This window comes from Eucalyptus grandis, chromosome 1 (assembly GCF_016545825.1).
Source record: "Eucalyptus grandis isolate ANBG69807.140 chromosome 1, ASM1654582v1, whole genome shotgun sequence".
Lineage (NCBI taxonomy): Eukaryota > Viridiplantae > Streptophyta > Magnoliopsida > Myrtales > Myrtaceae > Eucalyptus > Eucalyptus grandis.
In genome coordinates this window covers 34,388,641-34,406,711 of record NC_052612.1, presented here as the reverse complement: position 1 = coordinate 34,406,711, position 18,071 = coordinate 34,388,641, and the positions used below count along the sequence as shown (strand labels likewise).

Here is an 18,071-nt window from a genome sequence, read left to right as displayed (position 1 = left end):
GTTGGTGTTTGAAACAATGTATGGAACGGGGTTTGCCTTTCATCATTCCAAAGTATCCCATTTGACACATTCAATCTATCTCACATAATTCATCAAGGAAGAAAAATGCAACATTTGCGACAAATTTGAACAATTCAATTCACTGAGGCAATTTATTCATCATAAAATGTTTACAATTCAACACATGACATGACAAATTCTATCATGGGTAATATTTCTTGACAGCATCTGAATTAACTGGAGTAGAAAACACACGACCATCCATTTTTGCCAAGATCAAAGCACCGCCATGAAGTACCTTATTTACCACATATGGGCCACTGTAGTTTGGAGCGAACTTCCCCCCAGGATATGGAAAAATTGGCAATAGCTTCCTTAGAACAAGATCATTTACCTCAAAACATCTCGGCCACACCTTTCGGTTGAAAGATTTGGCTACTCTCTGTTGATATGCTTGGCCATGGCAGAGGGCCTTCAGTCTTTTCTCATCAATCAAGTTTAACTGTTCAAGTCTTTGTTGCGACCATTCTGCCTCAGATAACTCCACTTGTGATAATACTCTCAGGGAAGGAATCTCCACTTCCACAGGCAAAACTGCCTCCATGCCGTATACCAGAGCAAAAGGAGTTGCCCCGGTAGAAGTACGAATCGACATCTGATACGCCATCAGTGCGAAGGGTAGTCTGTCATGCCAGTCTCGATAATTCTCGGCTGTCTTAGCCAAGATCTTCTTAATATTCTTATTGGCCGCTTCAACAGCCCCATTCATTTGAGGGCGATAAGGGGATGAATTCAGATGCTTGATCTTGAGCTCGCTGAACAACTCATCAATGAGCTTGTTGTTCAAATTTGTCCCGTTGTTAGTGATAATCGTTTCAGGGACACCATAGCGAGCAATTATGTCACGTTTGATGAACTTCACGACATTGCGAGTAGTGACACTTGCAAATGACATAGCTTCAATCCATTTGGAAAAATAATCTATCGCCACCAAAATGAAACGATGTCCATTTGAAGCCTTAGGATTTATCGGGCCGATCACATCAATGCCCCACATTGAGAAGGGCCATGGCTCAGAAAATTGGTGCAGCTCTGTTGAAGGAACATTTATTTTGTCACCATGAACCTGGCAACGATGACAACTTCGAACATGCTGAATATAGTCACCTTCTAGCATGAGCCAATAATAGCCTAATCTCATAATCTTTTTAGCCAACATGTGCCCATTCATATGAGGGCCACACACTCCTTCATGAACTTCTTGCATAATTTGAGTGGCTTCAGCTGCATCCACACATCGCAACAAGATTGAATCATAGGATCTCTTGTATAAATTCTCACCACTGACGAAGAACTTTGAGGCCATCTTCATAATGTACTTCCTATCAGCTGGAGTACTTTTCTCGAGGAATCCTTGTTTTTGGATGTAGTTCATGATATCGTAATACCATGGTTTTTTGTTAGATTCTTCAGTCACTACCATACAATAAGCCGGCCTTGGCAAAACCTCTATTTTCAATGGCTCGACTTCTAATCCGTCAGTGACTTGCAACATGGATGATAAAGTTGCGAGCGCATCTGCAAATTGATTGTGAGACCTCGGTAAGTATTCAAATGAAACCTCATCGAATCCCTTGATCAATTCTTCTAGGTACTTGTGATATGGGAGCAATTTAGCATCCTTAGTCTTCCATTCACCTACGGTCTGCAGTATGATTAACGCGGAATCCCCGAACACTTTTAATTTGGCCACACCCATCTCGATTGTAGCTTGAAGCCCGAGGATGCAAGCTTCATACTCGACTGTATTGTTAGTGCATGGGAATATCAATTTCGCAGCTACTGGATGATGCTGTTTGTCTGGGGATATCAAAACTGCTCCGGTGCCAGAACCAGACAAGTTCATAGCTCCATCAAAGAACATTGTCCATGAGTCTTCATTTACAATCAAGATACGGTCATCTAGGGAACGATCATAATTATTTGAGGCTTTTGGATTCTCAGCCAATAAATCGGCGATCACTGGACCCTTAACCGACTTCTGTGGCATATATTGCACATCAAATTCTGATATCAAAATTTGCCATTTAGCCAACCTACCCACCAAAGCTGGCCGATCAAGTAGGTACTTGATAGGATCGTTATCAGTTATAAGGAATGTCTGGAAATGTAGTGTGTACTGTCTCAATCTATGCAACACCCACACTAGTGCAACACAAGTCTTTTCCACATCAGAAAATTTCAGCTCTGACATGGTGAATTTTTTACTCAGGTAATAAATGGCTCGTTCTTTTTTGTCGATAGGACTTCCTTGTGCCAACATCGCACCCAATGACTCACTATGAATGGTGAGGTAGAGAATCAAAGGATGCCCCAGCGAGGGCGGGACAAGGACCGGTGGATTCATCAAGTACTTGTTTCAACTTGTCGAACGCTTCTCGACATTCATCGTCCCAGTTGACTCATGCATTCTTTTTCAAGAGCTTGAAGAATGGCTTGGCAGTTTCAGAAAGTTGGAAAATAAATCGAGCAATGTAATTCAATCTGCCCAAAAGACTTCAGACTTCTTTCACCATTGATGGAGGTTGCAACTCACATATAGCTTTAGCTTTAGCTGGGTCAATCTCAATCCCTTTACTGTTCACAATGAATCCAAGTAATTTACCAGATGTCGCTCCAAACACGCACTTGGTGGGATTTAGATGGAGCTTGAATTCACGGAGTCGATCGAACAACTTTTTCAAGGTTTCGATGTGGCTTTTCCCAGGTCGAGTCTTTGCGATCATATCATCAACATAGACCTCGATCTCTTGATGCATCATATCGTGGAATAATGCTACCATGGCTGCTTGTAAGTTGCCCCTACGTTCTTGAGCCCAAACAGCATAACCTTGTAATGAAAGGTCCCCACGGGGTGATAAATGCAGTTTTCTCCTTGTCTTCCTCCTTCATTCTTATCTGATTGTACCCAGAAAAACCATCCATAAATGAGAATAGTTCAAATCCGGCGGTACTATCAACAAGGACATCTATGTGAGGTAGAGGGAAGTCATCTTTTGGGCTAGCCTTGTTCAAATCCCGATAATCGACACAAACTCGAACTCGACCATCCTTCTTCATCATCGGCACGATGTTTGCTACCCATTCAGGGTATTGCGAGACTTCAATAAATTCGACTTTTAGAAGCTTCATCACCTCTTCCTCTATCTTCTTCGAGAGCTCAGGCTTAGTTCTTCGCAACCTTTGCTTCTTAGGAGGCACGTCCGGGTTAATAGGCAAACAATGCTCCACGATTGACTGGTCTAACCCAGGCATGTCGGCGTAGGTCCATGCGAAGATGTCCTGATATTCTTTCGAATCGAATTAGGCGCTCAGCCTCGTCTTTGGGGAGATTCGCCCTATTTTCACCTCCTTGGCTTCTTCAATGTCACTTAAATTAATAGTGACGGTCTGCTCAGATGTGAGAGTCTTGGCTTTTTCATGTTGTTCCCAACTTTGCTGCACCTCAATGGAATCTTCAATGGAATTCTTGATCGACTCTCCAGGATCATTATCAGCACTTGTTGTATTGGATTGGACCATTTCCATACATTTGCATGTTATATGATCGTCCCTGAAACATGAAATAGAAGGATCAAAAAGACAAACAAGGTTAATCATATTTTATATTTTTTTTGTAAAAAAAAAAAAAAATTGAAACATTTTTTTTGAAACATTTTGACACGAGGAAGCATGATGAAGCCCACGCCAAGAATTCTCCTTGGATTTTAATTTTGTTTTATCGGCTGGATATCATCACCGGGCTGGTTTGGTGTACCTCATCATGCCCTCAAAATAAAACTTGTAATTTCATTGAGATTCATCAATCAATTACAATTTATTGAATGGAAAATGCAATTCAAGTCCTAAAAAGAAAGTGAAAAGAAGAAATCGAAAACAATTCCTAGAAAGCAATAAAAATTCCCACGCAGGGAATGTGCAAAAGTGATAAATGGGTTACTCTTGTGGGCGAGGGCCCGTTTCTTCCAGAGGTTCTCCATCAATGGCTCCGATGGAGAGATCATCGAAAAAAAACTTGAAATTCCTTCCGTGGTGTCATCGAGTTTTCCGTCTTTGAAGGCGTCGGATCATCCATGCCATCCCATCCACTTGGAACTATATTGCGGGCATCAAAGTAAAAGTTGGGAGGAGCCGAATACTTCACCATATAGTCGAACTTCCCACTTGGCTGTCCGAGAGCATCCATTACTTCAGCTTCATGTTGCATCATAATTGGAGGACCAGGGAACGTCTCATGAATGTTTGGAGGTGGTAAATTTTGCCTCCTCGCCCTTGCTCAGTGGCGAGTTATGCCTTCCCCTGTCTTTGTCTTCCGGAACTTCCTCCACCTCTTCCATGGTACCCTAACCCGGAGATCGGGACCTCTCGAGGGGGCTTCAATGGGGTTTTGAATGCCCTTATCATTTCTTCCAAGCCCATTACCAGGGACAAAACCATTCCTAACCATTACTCTTCCTACCATGAGGGCAGCATCTGAAACCTCAGGAGTGGGCGGCGATGAACCTCGAGAAGCATGTATGGTAGACACTAACTCAAATGAGTGGTAACTTGATTCGAGCTTAGAATCCGGCTCTACATGGGATAGCCGTCTCGTGATAAATCCGCTGGTCTTCTTCACCATACACAAGTGACCAGCTTCCTTTCAATCACAAATTTTACAGCTTGATGTAGACTTGAAGGACTGCACCAAAGCAGTGATGTATCCAGGACGACCTAGCAGAAAATTGAACGCGGTAGGGATATCCAAGCACTTGGAAAGGAATGTTGAAGACGACCGGCCCTATTTGCACGTCAAGATGGATTTCCCGATCACCTCCTTTTCGTTCCATTAAAAGCTCTCACGAAGTCTTCGCAAAGATGTATCTTGGACGGGTCTACCTTGATGTGGTGAAGAGTGGCCAATGGACATATGTTTAGGGCGGACCCATTATCAATGAGCACTCGGGACACATGAGAAACCTTGTGCTTGACAGATATGTATAGTGCTTTATTATGCCCCCTACCCTCAAGAGGGAATTCCTCATCAGAAAAAGCAATCATGTCCTTGAGAAGGACTGATCCTACAAAATCCTCCAGCTTATCTACTTCAACTGTTTCGGGTACACGAATTTCGCTTAGCACCTTCATCAGCGACTTTTGATGCACAGAGGAGGTTTGGATGAGCTCGAGCAAAGAGATCTGGGCAGGCATCTTTCGCAATTGATCGACGATGTTATACTCACTTGCTTTAATCACAGCCAGAAATTCCTTAGCTTCTTCGTCAATGACGGGCTTTGCAGGTTGAGCATTATTTTGAGCATAAGTTCGACCAGACCTTGTAACGAGGTCAACATCTAGGTCATAAGACCAAGGCACCGCTTTATACTCATACGGTTGAGGTATTTCAATCACAAGCTCCTCATCAGTTGCATCTTCTAGCGGGGGCATATTTGCGAGTGACGGATCTACTTCCTCCTTACCACCATCAAGAGCAGCCTGCTCCTCCTCCCAATCAATGATGATGTGGGAAATAGTGGAAACTACGCAGTTATGGTCGGCATACACGATAATGCCGTCATCCACCATTTTGGCAATTCTTTCTTTCATCAGTGATAGGGGGACATCTTCTTGATCTGAATAATATCCAGCCCTCACCAGTCCATTGTAGGCATTTGCCACATGCACCTTCGAGTTCTCAACTCGACTGATTTTAGGTTCTAGGATAGCATTCACTGTACCCTCATGCTCTGGTAGCGGATTTTTCTGGACATTTGGCTGAGCAGTTTGAAATGAAAAAACTTTCGTGTCCAAGAGGCTCTGGATTCGGTGCTTGAGGGTGAAACACTCATCAGTTGAATGTCCCAGCTCACCATTATGATAGTCACACTTCTTAGTTGGGTCGTAACCACGAAGGTTTTCGCGGTTGGGACGCTTTGGTTCATTAGTGAGAAAACCTTTCTTTCGGAGGATTGTCAGCACTTGGGATGGAGACCCAGGGAGAGGAGTGAATTGTCTTCTATTATTTGCTTGGGCGAATGATTGACGGCCAGCGGTTTGTGATTGTCTTGGATTCATTTGGATGGCCGGGGCACGTTTGACATTTTCTTGGCCATAAGCCACATTCACATCCACAGCCATTTCCTTCTCCTTCTTGGCAGTGAATCTTCTACTAGATGACTCAGTAAACCATCCTTCCCTTATCCCCATCTCGATTTGTTCTCCCACAGGAATAAGCTGATTGAAGCTTTCAACGTACGTACTGGCCATTCGATTACGAAACTCAGATGGGAGGGTCTTCACAAACAACTTCATCAGCTCCTTGTTGGTAGGCTCATGAGTGATATGAGCTGCCAGGTTTCTCCATCTTACAGCATATTTTTTAAATGATTCGCTCTTTTTCTTTTCCATCCGCTCCAGGTCTTCTCGGGAAGGTGCGATGTCCATGTTGAACTTGTATTGTTTGAGGAATGCGTCAGCCACTTCGTTCCAGGTGTCGAGCAGGTTCACATTCTTCATCACGTACCAGTTTAATGCAGGTCCAGTCAAACTCGCGTGGAATGATTGGATCATGAGGGGCTCATTTTTTACGTGCTGGGCCATGCGCACGTGGTACATCTGCAAATGAGATTTTGGGCAAGATGTGCCATCATACTTCTCAAACTCTGGCATTTTGAACTTGCTCGGCATCTTGACCTTCTCATAGACCAAGAGGTCGAACGGGAGGGAGCTTTGTGATTCCTGCAGCTGTCTCATTTTCTCTTCCAACTTCGCAAAACGCTCATCCTGATCTGTCTTGGGAACGCCATCAAGCTTGGCCTTTCCAACAATGACTGGGTCATCTTCCAGCCCAGGCATGTCGTCATCAACCTTGTTTGCTTGCTTCGGGATAACTGCTTCAGGAAGAGTAGGTACAGTTGTTGGATTTGCTTGGAGGAATTGGAGTTGATCTGTCACAAGCTGTATAGAGGTGAGTACTTGTTGGAGCTGAGTCTCCATAGCGGAGACACGATCACGCATTTCGGTTTGTTCGGCCATTCTTGCTCTTAATCGCGTGATGATGGGCGAACGTGATGGATCCGTTATAACCTAAAATAAGAAATGAACAAAAATAAGCGTTCTCATATGAAAATACGTCGATCCATGGCAATATTCTAGAACTTTATTCATCAATGGAGCTTTTGACAGACTTATCAAAATAGAAATTTAAAATGTCCTAAACAAATGAACTAGGAAAGTAAATGACTCAAACTTCCTAATCTAAAACTGAAAATAGCAAGATTGATTCAAGCATTTCATTTGGCTTGATCAATATACACTCGGGACACCATTCGGCGCAATCGTTTATTCTCCTCTTGAGCTTTTTCAGCAACTCTTTTGAGGCGTTTATTCTCAGCTCGATTGTTGATCTTCAACGGCGCCTCCGGTATCTTTGGAAGCAGTTCTTCAGGAATCTTATGCTGTTTGATATACTTAATCGAGGCATAGTATTTCATTTCCTTGCCTTTCAATTCCTCCTCGGGCCATTTGAGTTTTTGTGGACGGCACATGTCCCACATCGATTTGATGGTGAGAATGGAATCTTCATGGCCTCGGCTTCCATCAACGAAGCTAACTTGGAGCGGATCCGCTTGTAACGCCGGGGGAAGCTCTTGTACGACTTGATACTGACGAGTCACTCTAGTCGGATAGTACTCCAATGCTCAAAGTGAATCCCAATAGAGGGATTGGGCCAACTCTTCCACACGAGAGTCTCGCTACCCAAACTTGGAACCATTTAGCATGCCATAGGAAACCCTTGGGAGTTGGTTTTTTAATGAAAGCTAGCCACCTAGAATAATGGTAATCTGGTGCATGTTTTTGATTGTTCTCAAATCTCATAATGGGGTGATTAGAATTACTAACATCATGTATAGTCATTGAACCACCAAATCCTTTTATATGAGAAAGGAACAAGATTTGTAAAAGTTCAGGAGAGGAATGGAGAGTCTTATCACCACCTCTTTTGAAATGAGTGAGAGAAAGAAAAGTTTCAGTTAAAACAGTGTTTACAAAATTTTTCTCTTCCAACACTTGCCTAACAAATTGAGCAATCAAAGGGTTAATAGCATTCTTGCAGTAAGGAAATACTACAAACCCAAAGAAAGCTAAGAGGAAAATCCTACGCATTTGAAATGAGGTGCCTTTTTCAAAACATTCTTTCAAAAAAGATAAAGGACATGCATTACGATGGGCCTTTAAAACCTTTCTTATGTCATCTTCTTTAATTCTCAGAAAATCAGATAAGGCCATAACATGATCTATTCCGATAGGCGGACTAATCAATTCAGCTTTTAAGGACTTCCTATGGCGATGCTATATTCTTCCAAGGTGGGAGTGAGTTCATGCTTACCGCCGAAGATGAAGGTAGAAATCTTGGGGCACCAACAATGGGCGAGTGCTTGGACAAGGCCACCATGGATGTTGATACGTAGCGGTGGAAGCAATCGACCAATATGTGACTCTACGAATTGACGGCTATTCTGATCTAACTTGTCCCACCAAGTGCTAAGCTCTTCCTTTGAGGGAGAATGATCCGAATGTCCAAAGTGTCCCCATTGTATATTAATCAAAGCTCGGGACAATCCTAATGCCATGGACCAACAAAATAATGTGACAAAGTAAGTAAATTGCAAAAGCAAAAATTAGAGAACTTACTTTACCAATGATTGACAATCACATAGACATGCGCATGGTAAGTGGCTCAATTTCTACTCTATAAGGCTTATCAAGGTGGAGCCACAAGAATGATCAGACTAGCCATGGGCTTGTGGACTATGTCGGGTCCTCATGACTCCGGCTTGGTTAAAGAGCCGACCTGGGTCACGGGCATGCGGACCGAGGTGGGTACTCTTGACACCATGAAAGAAACTTCGGGATTGAGATGGGTGACTTGTACCGCGAGCATGCGGTCGGAGTAGTATCCATCTCAATACCATCCTAAATGATCCTGTGCGGCCCAGGTCCGGCGGCAGGCTGTGTGTGCAATAGTGTAGTGCTAGATGCAAGGCATGTACGACAGTTTATATCAAGCAACACTTCATTCATGAAAATAAACCATACATTCCTACACCTTCCTGCAAAACAAAGGTTAACAACCACTTCCCCTTATACCTCCCATCCTGCAAGAACATTTAACACCTTAAATGTTAGGAGCGTACTGGAATCCTCGCTACCAAACAAAAATATTTTTTTTCAAAAAGAAATTGGCCTAAGTCCACTAAGAGTTTTAACTCAAGTTCCCAGTGGAGTCGCCAAGCTGTCGCGACCAATTTTTTTTGCATTTGAATCACCTAGGGTTTGGCTAATGGATTGTTAAGCCTAGACTTAACTCGGGCTCTCCCAAGCCCATACCAATTCGCGACTTAGGTTTGAATTGTTAACATGCAATTGAATTTTAACTAGGAGTTGCCACTAATCTATTTTTGGTGGGTCAATTAGAAACCCTAGTAAAGCAACGGGAGATTTACTTTACTCCTACGAACTAGAGACTAAGGGTACGGGGACTTGGTTACGTTAGATTTCTCTAACGCCCTTTCGGTACCTTTCTTTTTATTTTTGAAAAATGTTTGGCAAGTAATTTGGATTGATTTTAAATCTATTTCCCTAACATGTGAGATGTTCATGCAGATGCGCAAACCACCAATTTAACACCCAAGAAAGCAATTAAATGATGCAGAACTTACCTCAAAGCAACGAAAGCATCTGCATTGTTAAATTAAAATCCACATCAACAACCCTAGATATGGTTTCTAATTAACAAGCAATTTCTTTCTTTTTGTTTTCACTTATTAAACGAGACTATAATCCATATGCAATGCAATGCTTTTAATCTAATATGAAATGATATGGCATGGCAACATGTCCTAAACATATGAATAAAAATTCTATGATCTCTTAATGAACATGCAATTGTTAAATATGCAATCTAAATTAACCAAAGTGACTTAATTCTAATGACGTGCAATGCAATGCAATGATGTACAAAATTATTTCAACTAAAATGACATGCGACATATAATTTAATATGCAAACTATATGTCACGCAACATTCATCAAATGACCTAATCTAATGACGGACAATTTCTAATTAGAAATGAACCTAACAATAATCACTAAAATGACATGCATTTCATGAACCTAAATCTATATGACATGCAAATGACATTTTTTATTTTAAAAATGCAATCTATCCTAAAAATTGCAACTAATTTATCCTAAGACAAATTTTATGAAATTTGAAATGATCTAGCTAGATTAAGATTCTATTTAATTTAAACTAGGGATTAAGTCATATTAAATCCTAATTTAAACTAAGACATTATCTAAATTTAAAATGCAATTTATTCTAAAAAAAGATGATCTAAATTTAAAATGAAACGTGCAATTCTAATCTAATATGCACAATGATCTTTTTGTGTTTTTCTTTAAGAAATTCGAAATTAAAACTAACACTTAATTAAACATGCAATTCAAATAAAAACTAACAACCTAAATGAATGCACTTTCTTTTTGGATTTTTATTTAAAAATTCATAATAAGATTGCAATCCTAACATGCAAGATAACAAAAACAAACCTAATTCTTATTCGGATTTTTCTTTTTGATTTTTTTATTTAAAAATTGAAATCAGATTGCGATTTTAACCCTAAGACTAAGAATATTCTAAAACATACTTAACCCTAATTTGAATTTTTTTTATTTTTCTCTTATGAAAATAAAATTGATCCAAACACATGACATCAAATCAAAGCAAAGATAATATTGATATCCAAAATGACGAACCATATCTCGCATATGAGATCGGGGGCCAATTTATATTTTAAATCGCTAATCGAATCTCAGGAGCTGAGATTGGATTGTCGATTTTAGAAGGGATTTGGAATCGGATTTCGGGCGCTAAAAATCGGACTATCAATCCCTCACTGGGCACTTTCATGTTGGAACATCAATCATATATATAGGAATAATCCTACTAAAGAAAAACATAAATAAATAAGTGAGAATAACATTAAAAAAATAAAATAAAGTAAATAAAAAAAAGAACAACCTAAATGATTTTCTTTTTTTTTTTCTTCCCAAGCAGGCTTGTGCCCGTGTGGTGGTCACCGTCAGTCCAGCAAGGGCGTCGCGGCCGGGGCTCCGGCGAAGGTCCGGCGAGGGGCAGCAGCGTTGCAGGGGTGCTCGGGCGAAGCAGCCGGCGTTCGGGCACCGGCGAGGGGGGTGAGCAGCGGCGTCGGGCAGCAGCTCCGGTACGGCAGATCGGGGACAGAGATCGGCTGAGGCGCGAAGGTCTTTGTCTGGCCGGTGGAGCGGATCGGCAAGGCAGCAGCAGTTTCGCAGGGGCGACAGAGCTGGAACGCGGATCGTGGGTCGTCGGGTTGGTAGGCGAAGCAGCAGCTCGGACCAGGAGGCGCGGCTCGTCGAAGGAGCAGCAGCGGCGCTCGAGCAGCAAGGACCCGTGGAGCAAGGGCGCCCGGGCGGAGGACTCGGGTCTGTGCGGTTACAGATCTGTTTGGGTCTTGCTCCGGATAGAGGGGAACGCTAGGCGTCGGACCAGAGGCGGCACGGCGGTGGCTTCAAGCGGCGACGGCGGGAGCAGAGGCGAACGGAGCAGGAGCAGCGTCGGTGGTGCTCGGTGATGGCGAGCGAGAGACCTGCAGGTTGCGGGCTTCGGAGGTGCGGCGGAGGTGGGGCGAGGCGGCGGCGTCCGGAGTGCAGCGAGCGCGGGCAGCAGTCGAGCCCACCGAAGAAGAAGAACAATGCTTTTTCCTTTTTTTTTTAATTTCTTTCTCTCTCCTCATGTCTCCTCTCACGTCACTTTCTCTCTGTACCTTCTCTTTCTCCCTTTTTTTGACTTTTCTCTGCACTCTCTCTCTTTCTCTCTCTGCAGAAGAAAAACTTCTCTTCACTTTTTCTTTCCTTGTTTTTTTTCCAAAAGAAGCCCCCTCTGGTCATCGTACACGGTTGCTTTTATAGGGGTAAGAGATGCTTTCAATTTCCCCTTCAAATCTACATCCATGATACATTTTCACCAACCGATCACTATTGATAAAAATGTAAAGATTACGATAAATATTTTTTCGAAATCCAAATCTCGCAAAGATAAATCGCAATATTTTTTTCACGTATGGCTCTATCCAAAAGATTCATATCAGGAAAAATTTCAAAATTTTTAATTTTTCACGAGATAATTAAAAACACGTTGCGCCAACCACCACTTCACTTCGCTAAATTAACTAATTTGAACCCATTTGCACTGGTCTAATAAATAAAATGCCAATAACAAAATAAATGCAAATATAAATCTATATGCTATAAAATTAACCCCTAATTTCCTATGTAATAAATGAACTAAATCGTCAAAATTTAGGTGTCAACAATTATAGATAATGGTTTTCTTGGCAATGAACATAGAGATAAAGTTTCAAGCCATATCCACCTCTTTTTAAATCATGGCTACAACCAAAAGGTCCAAAAAGATAATATAAAAGCTTATAGCTAGCCCAAAAACCCTTTAAAGAAAAAAAAAAATAAAGAATAAAAAAGAAAAATTATGGAGAGAAAACATATCTCCTACAGACTTAAACAGCTTAATATAACTAAAATCATAAACACCAAATATAAGACTCTAAGACAAATGTCCAATTTGGAAAAAAGCTTAAAGTGCTAATCCGATACAACTTCATTCACTACGATCCATCACTCCCAATCATCACTCATTCTCTTCTCTCATCTCTTGGAGAAGTAATTCCACAAGTGCTTTCCTGTCGTCTCCTTGAAATCCCAAAAATAGATGAATATTCTCAGGATCCTTCACAATTTTTCTATATAATTTTATTCTATCCATAGTACCTAAAGACATTTGAAGAAGCTCCTCATTGATTTTTCGTTTGTCATTATCCAAATCCTTGGCATGTCTGATGCGGCTAGTGATCATCTCCATTCTCTTGTTAGCTTTTTCCAAGAATGAGCCAAAAGTTGATGCTATCTCAACTAAGCCAACAGCCCATTTGTCACTTGCTTTAGCCCTTTTTCTTCTTGAAGAATCAGAAACATTTTGTGTCCGAGAAGATGATAGTGGCGGTGAGTTTTGACTTACACTGTTGGTTGCCACATTATCATGATTTTCACCTTCCTCATGATCTACAGCCACATGAGCTTCTGAAGGATCTTCACTGAGATTTCCTTTGGCACGGTTTTTTCCAAAAACGGCTGCTAGACGATCATATTGAGGGAAGGACTTCCCTCTCAAAGAAGTAGCTCCTGGCTAGGTCTACAAAGAAAATTATATTATTTTGTTAAAAATGAAACAATTAATAAAGAAGAAAAATGAGAAGAAGTGACACAAACCTTGCAATGTTTTTGCCAACTATCCTCAGAATGAATATCAACACAATGCTTTTCATGGTCCCACCCAAAGCCACTTTGATTCCTCAAGTCATATATTTGATTATACAACTTTTTCAAGTTTTTCATTTTCGACTCTATGTGAGGATTACCCTTGATGCTAGAACAATGGAACTTTTCTTCAAACCACTTCTCTAACATAATCATGTAACCACTCTTGAAGCCATTATCGGCTTTCATTCCTCACATAACTAATTCTTCAAGACCATCTAGAAGTGCATTTTCTTCATCTATTGTCCATATACATCGGTCTCTCTTTGATCCCCTTCCTTGAGTTTGACTGAAAACACTACATTCCATTCCTAAACATCTCATTGCAATTTCAGAAAATTTAATGATGGAAGATAATGTGGTAGAGAAAATTTAATGATAGAGACAGAGAAACAAAAAACTAACTCAGCATATATGTCGATTGAGCCACTCCCAGATTTCTTAAAGTAACAAAAAAACAGAGAAATAGAAAACTAACTCAGCATTCAATCAGCCACGATATTCAACCCACACAACAAGATATATCCTTCCCTCGCAGGCGACACGATATCAATAGTGACTTTGCCTCACATAAGCAAAATGGAAATCGTAGAAACGATATGTCTAGGTAAGTAATCGATTCCTTCTCCCACTAAAGCAAATATCATCGACACTCAACACAGACACTGACAGAACAACAAATGCGCTACAGATTGACCTCAAAACAGCAGATGCAAAGCACAAGATCATTCACCTACTCACGCAACAATCCAATCCCTCATGGACTTACGTGCAAAGTTATTTTGCTTACGCCATAAAGCTCCAATCGACGAACACAGTACGGACCTGTACTAAAAGTTTATTTACTAAGCTCGCAAATAATATCACCGCATCACCTCCACGCAGCCTGCAACACCATTACATAACAACCGAACTCAACACGAAAAATAAAAATAAAAAAAGGCACAAGGACCGTGATGCCAACCCCACATTCCAATTTCCATAGCTAAATTCTGATATAGCTAGTATAAGTACCTAGAGGGGGTGAATAGGTATATAAAGCATTTTTCTCGATAATTGCACAATACTAGACAGTTGATAGATTTGAGACAAATAATAATCAAAGTAAGACTGAGAGAAGAGAAAATTGAACACGCGGTTTATAGTGGTTCGGCTTATGTCAAGCCTACGTCCACTCTTCTGCACTAACAGCCTATTGGCTGGATTCCACTATGAACAAAGAGATGTTACAGCGTTGTTCTCCCTTGATTTCTCGGTGTAGATGATCTACCACACTCGCTCAAGGTATCACTAAGTATAGACACTCTTTGTGTATACAATTTCGCTCAAAATGTATCGACTAATAATCAAGGTGCTTCGACTGCGGAATTTCTCTATCGGTCATGCACTAAAGCAACAAGAATGTCTTCCTTTATACTCCTTTATGCCATCATACCCGTTGGCACTTACCAAAGGAATTCCTCCAATTTACCCGTTGGACGGAATCAATCAAGAAGATCATTCGAGCTATTAAAGGAACCCGACAATAGCCCATCAATCCCGTTCGCCCATACAATCGGGATCTTGGTTTCCAAGAATAGAACCTTCCAAGAATATTTCGTCGACCATCGGATCTTCAAACGATCTTGATTAAGAATAAAAGAACGTTATATTTATCCAGCCAAGAGATCTTCTCGGAGGATAGGACTAAATCCTCAACCAAATACTTTGGTTTTGGATTGCCTTCATCACTTTGGATTAGAAAAAGCGTCAATGAGAATAGTCTCGAGTCTTGAGTCTTGAATGCCGAGTCCGGTGATCCGAAAGTCTTCAAACTCTAAAATGGAAGGTCTGTACTTATCCGACTAGACCGATAGAAACGTTTTGTCAGCTTCAAAACATTCTGGAAAGATTTCTCCAACAAATTCTTCCTCCACTTAGCTAACCCCAATCTCCCAACCAAACCACCAACTCCCTCTTCCCCGCCAATCAAAACCCCCGACAGAAATCACCACACTCCCAATCCCACAAAAAAAAAAAGTCAAAACACAACAATGAAGAATTCACGTACTTCCCCCGCATTCCCGCTACGCCAAAATGGGCCACGACCGCCCGGACCCGGCAGTGCGACGGGGACGATCGTGGCGCCGGGCAGCCGGGCGCAATCGAAGTGGGGAAAACATCACGTGGGGGAATCGATCGGGAGGGCGACTAGCAGCGATCGCCGGCGGACGGGGTCTTACCTTGGCGGAGGAAGAAGGCTTTCGTAAAATTTCGATGAGAGTCGAAGAGCTATTGAGGAGAAGGCTTCAACGTTGATACTTTGGAAACAGAGAGTCATCTGTGGGTGAATGACGGAGAAAGAAAAAAAAGCGTAGGGTTTTATGTTTCGGATAAAAGAAATCCTATTGACCTTATCCCACCCCTCTCGGATTTTTTTATCCGGTTTATATCCAGTCTATATCCGACCTTATCCTATCCTAGACAGCTACCAAACACGGGATATGATAAAACATATCATATCCTAGTTTTTATCCGGTTGACCAAATGCGGCCAAAGAGAAGGAGGAGGAGAAGGAGGAGGACAAGAGCTTGGGCTTGTCAGCAATGTCAGACAAATTGAAGGCGGAGTTGTGCTAGTGCTAGTGCCAGTGCCGCTTCATGAAATTATAGCTATATCCATTGGTGTGAGTGCCACTATGTGTATGTAATGAGCATAATCGAGGTAGTCACGAAACTTATGTTCTGGCAAATGATCATGATGATTAGCTACAATTGTAATTTTATTTATTCGGCTGTTTAAGCTTTTTTATTTTTTATTTCAAGATAAAAAAAAATATCAAAATGAACAGAAAATACAAAAGAGCAAAGCAAAATAGGGGGGGAAAAGGTAGCTGAGAATGTATGCGTGCTGTAAATATAGGTTTTAATGGCTTTAAATGAGTGAGTACGGGACGTCTAAAAAAAATGAGTGAGTACGGAACTTCAAATAGGTTGTAAAATCAAATGTTAGATAAGCAAGAAAAATAATTTGTTTATATTAGATTGATGTAAATTGTAATGGTCTGTAAGTAATTTATGTGAGATGTGGCTCAATCAGAAAGTTCCATTCTATCCAACTCTCTTATTTGCTGATGTACGCATTTATGATTACAGAATTCTTTATTCAAAATGCATATGGACTGGTTAATATCTAATGCAGAAAAATTTAGAGAAAGTTACAAGTACTCCAAAAAAGAAGACGAAATATTTCGGTCGAGCATTCCTTGGTTTCGGACCATCTCTTCTACCTACTTCGCCTTTGCCTGCTTCTACCAAAGTTCTTCACAAGTCTCTGTGCCCTTCTTGTGATCAAGCTGTTCCCGAGGACCACTCCATTCACTAACCCACTCGCATACCCCATGCACACAATCTTCCAGTCTAATTCCATTGCACTTCCCGAATCTTGATCTTCTTTTGATGTCGGAAATGATGGTGGTGACGCTTCGAGATCTCCGCATTTTCTAGACAAAGGTTTGCCACATAGCCCTGAGTTTCCCTTGTAGGAGTTGTTTTCGAATGTAGTAAACTGCTGTGACTGCGGTATCGGCCCAGTCAGACGGTTGTAAGATACGTTGAAGACCGCAAGCGAAGTGAGTTGTGTCAACTCCTGAGGGATCTCTCCTGAGAGCTGGTTCTGAGAAAGGTCCAATGCTTCCAAATTGGTTAGGTTTGCCAAGAATGGAGGCAGAGGACCGGAAAGCATGTTGTTGGAAAGGTTTAGCAATTCTAGTTGCTGTAAGCTTCCAATGGTTTCGGGGATCACTCCGCTGAAGTTGTTGCTCGAGAGATCAATCAATGTGAGGTACTCTTGGATCTTTGAGTAATTCATCTGGATGCCTTTGACAATTACTCTCATAGAGTAGTCAAAGGTTGAGGATGGAAAGCCCAGCCATCTGGTGTCCAGGATAGATTTGCCAATGTAGGTTGATTGAACTTCCTCAGAAACTTTCATGGCAGTCCACTGCTTGAAGTATCCGGATGGCAAGCTACCCGACAAATTGTTCTGAGAAAGATCAATGATATGCAGCTTAGGGAACTCAAAACCGTTTGTCCGTTCCCCAACTAGTCCTTGAAATATGTTATGTCGCAAAACGAGTACCTTTAAGCTAAGAAGTGATCCCAACCACGAAGGAAAAATATCTCTAATCTGATTGTTTCCGAAATTCAGGAACTCCAAATTCTCGCATTTGAGAAGCGATCTTGGCAGTGGCCCCATCAATTCATTATAACTCAGATCAATCATGAGAAATGCACAGTTGTCGCCATTCAACTGAGGAATTTTCCCACTAAAGCTGTTGCTTTGTAGGCTCACTACTTCCAAAGAACCACTCAAACTACTCAAGCATCGCGGAAGCACTCCAGTCAAGTTATTATTGGACAAATCGATCACCATTATCGAGGTTAGATTGCATATAACCTGGGATATTTCTCCGGAGAGTCTGTTGTTTGAAATGAAGTAGTACAAGATTTGGGGAGGGGGAATCGGAAGTGATCCTTGTAACTGGTTGAACCTGAGATCTACACTAACAAGATTTGTCCACTTGAAGGTAACGGGATCCTGTCCAAAACTAGTTA

The 18,071-nt window shown here is 41.5% G+C and overlaps 2 protein-coding genes across 2 annotated transcripts; both read right to left on the bottom strand.

Annotated features, from left to right (window-relative positions):
• Positions 1–202: 202 nt before the first annotated feature.
• LOC120286489 lies at positions 203–2,843 on the bottom strand. Its single transcript, XM_039298723.1, has 3 exons — positions 2,574–2,843; positions 1,127–2,041; positions 203–655 (listed from the first exon to the last, which is right to left on the bottom strand). Exons 1-3 carry the CDS (start codon positions 2,841–2,843, stop codon positions 203–205), a joined length of 1,638 nt encoding a protein of 545 aa, XP_039154657.1.
• A 13,897-nt stretch (positions 2,844–16,740) lies between these two features.
• LOC120286485 (receptor-like protein 7) lies at positions 16,741–17,889 on the bottom strand. Its single transcript, XM_039298718.1, has one exon. It carries the CDS (start codon positions 17,887–17,889, stop codon positions 16,741–16,743), a length of 1,149 nt encoding a protein of 382 aa, XP_039154652.1.
• Between the last annotated feature and the right edge of the window lie 182 nt (positions 17,890–18,071).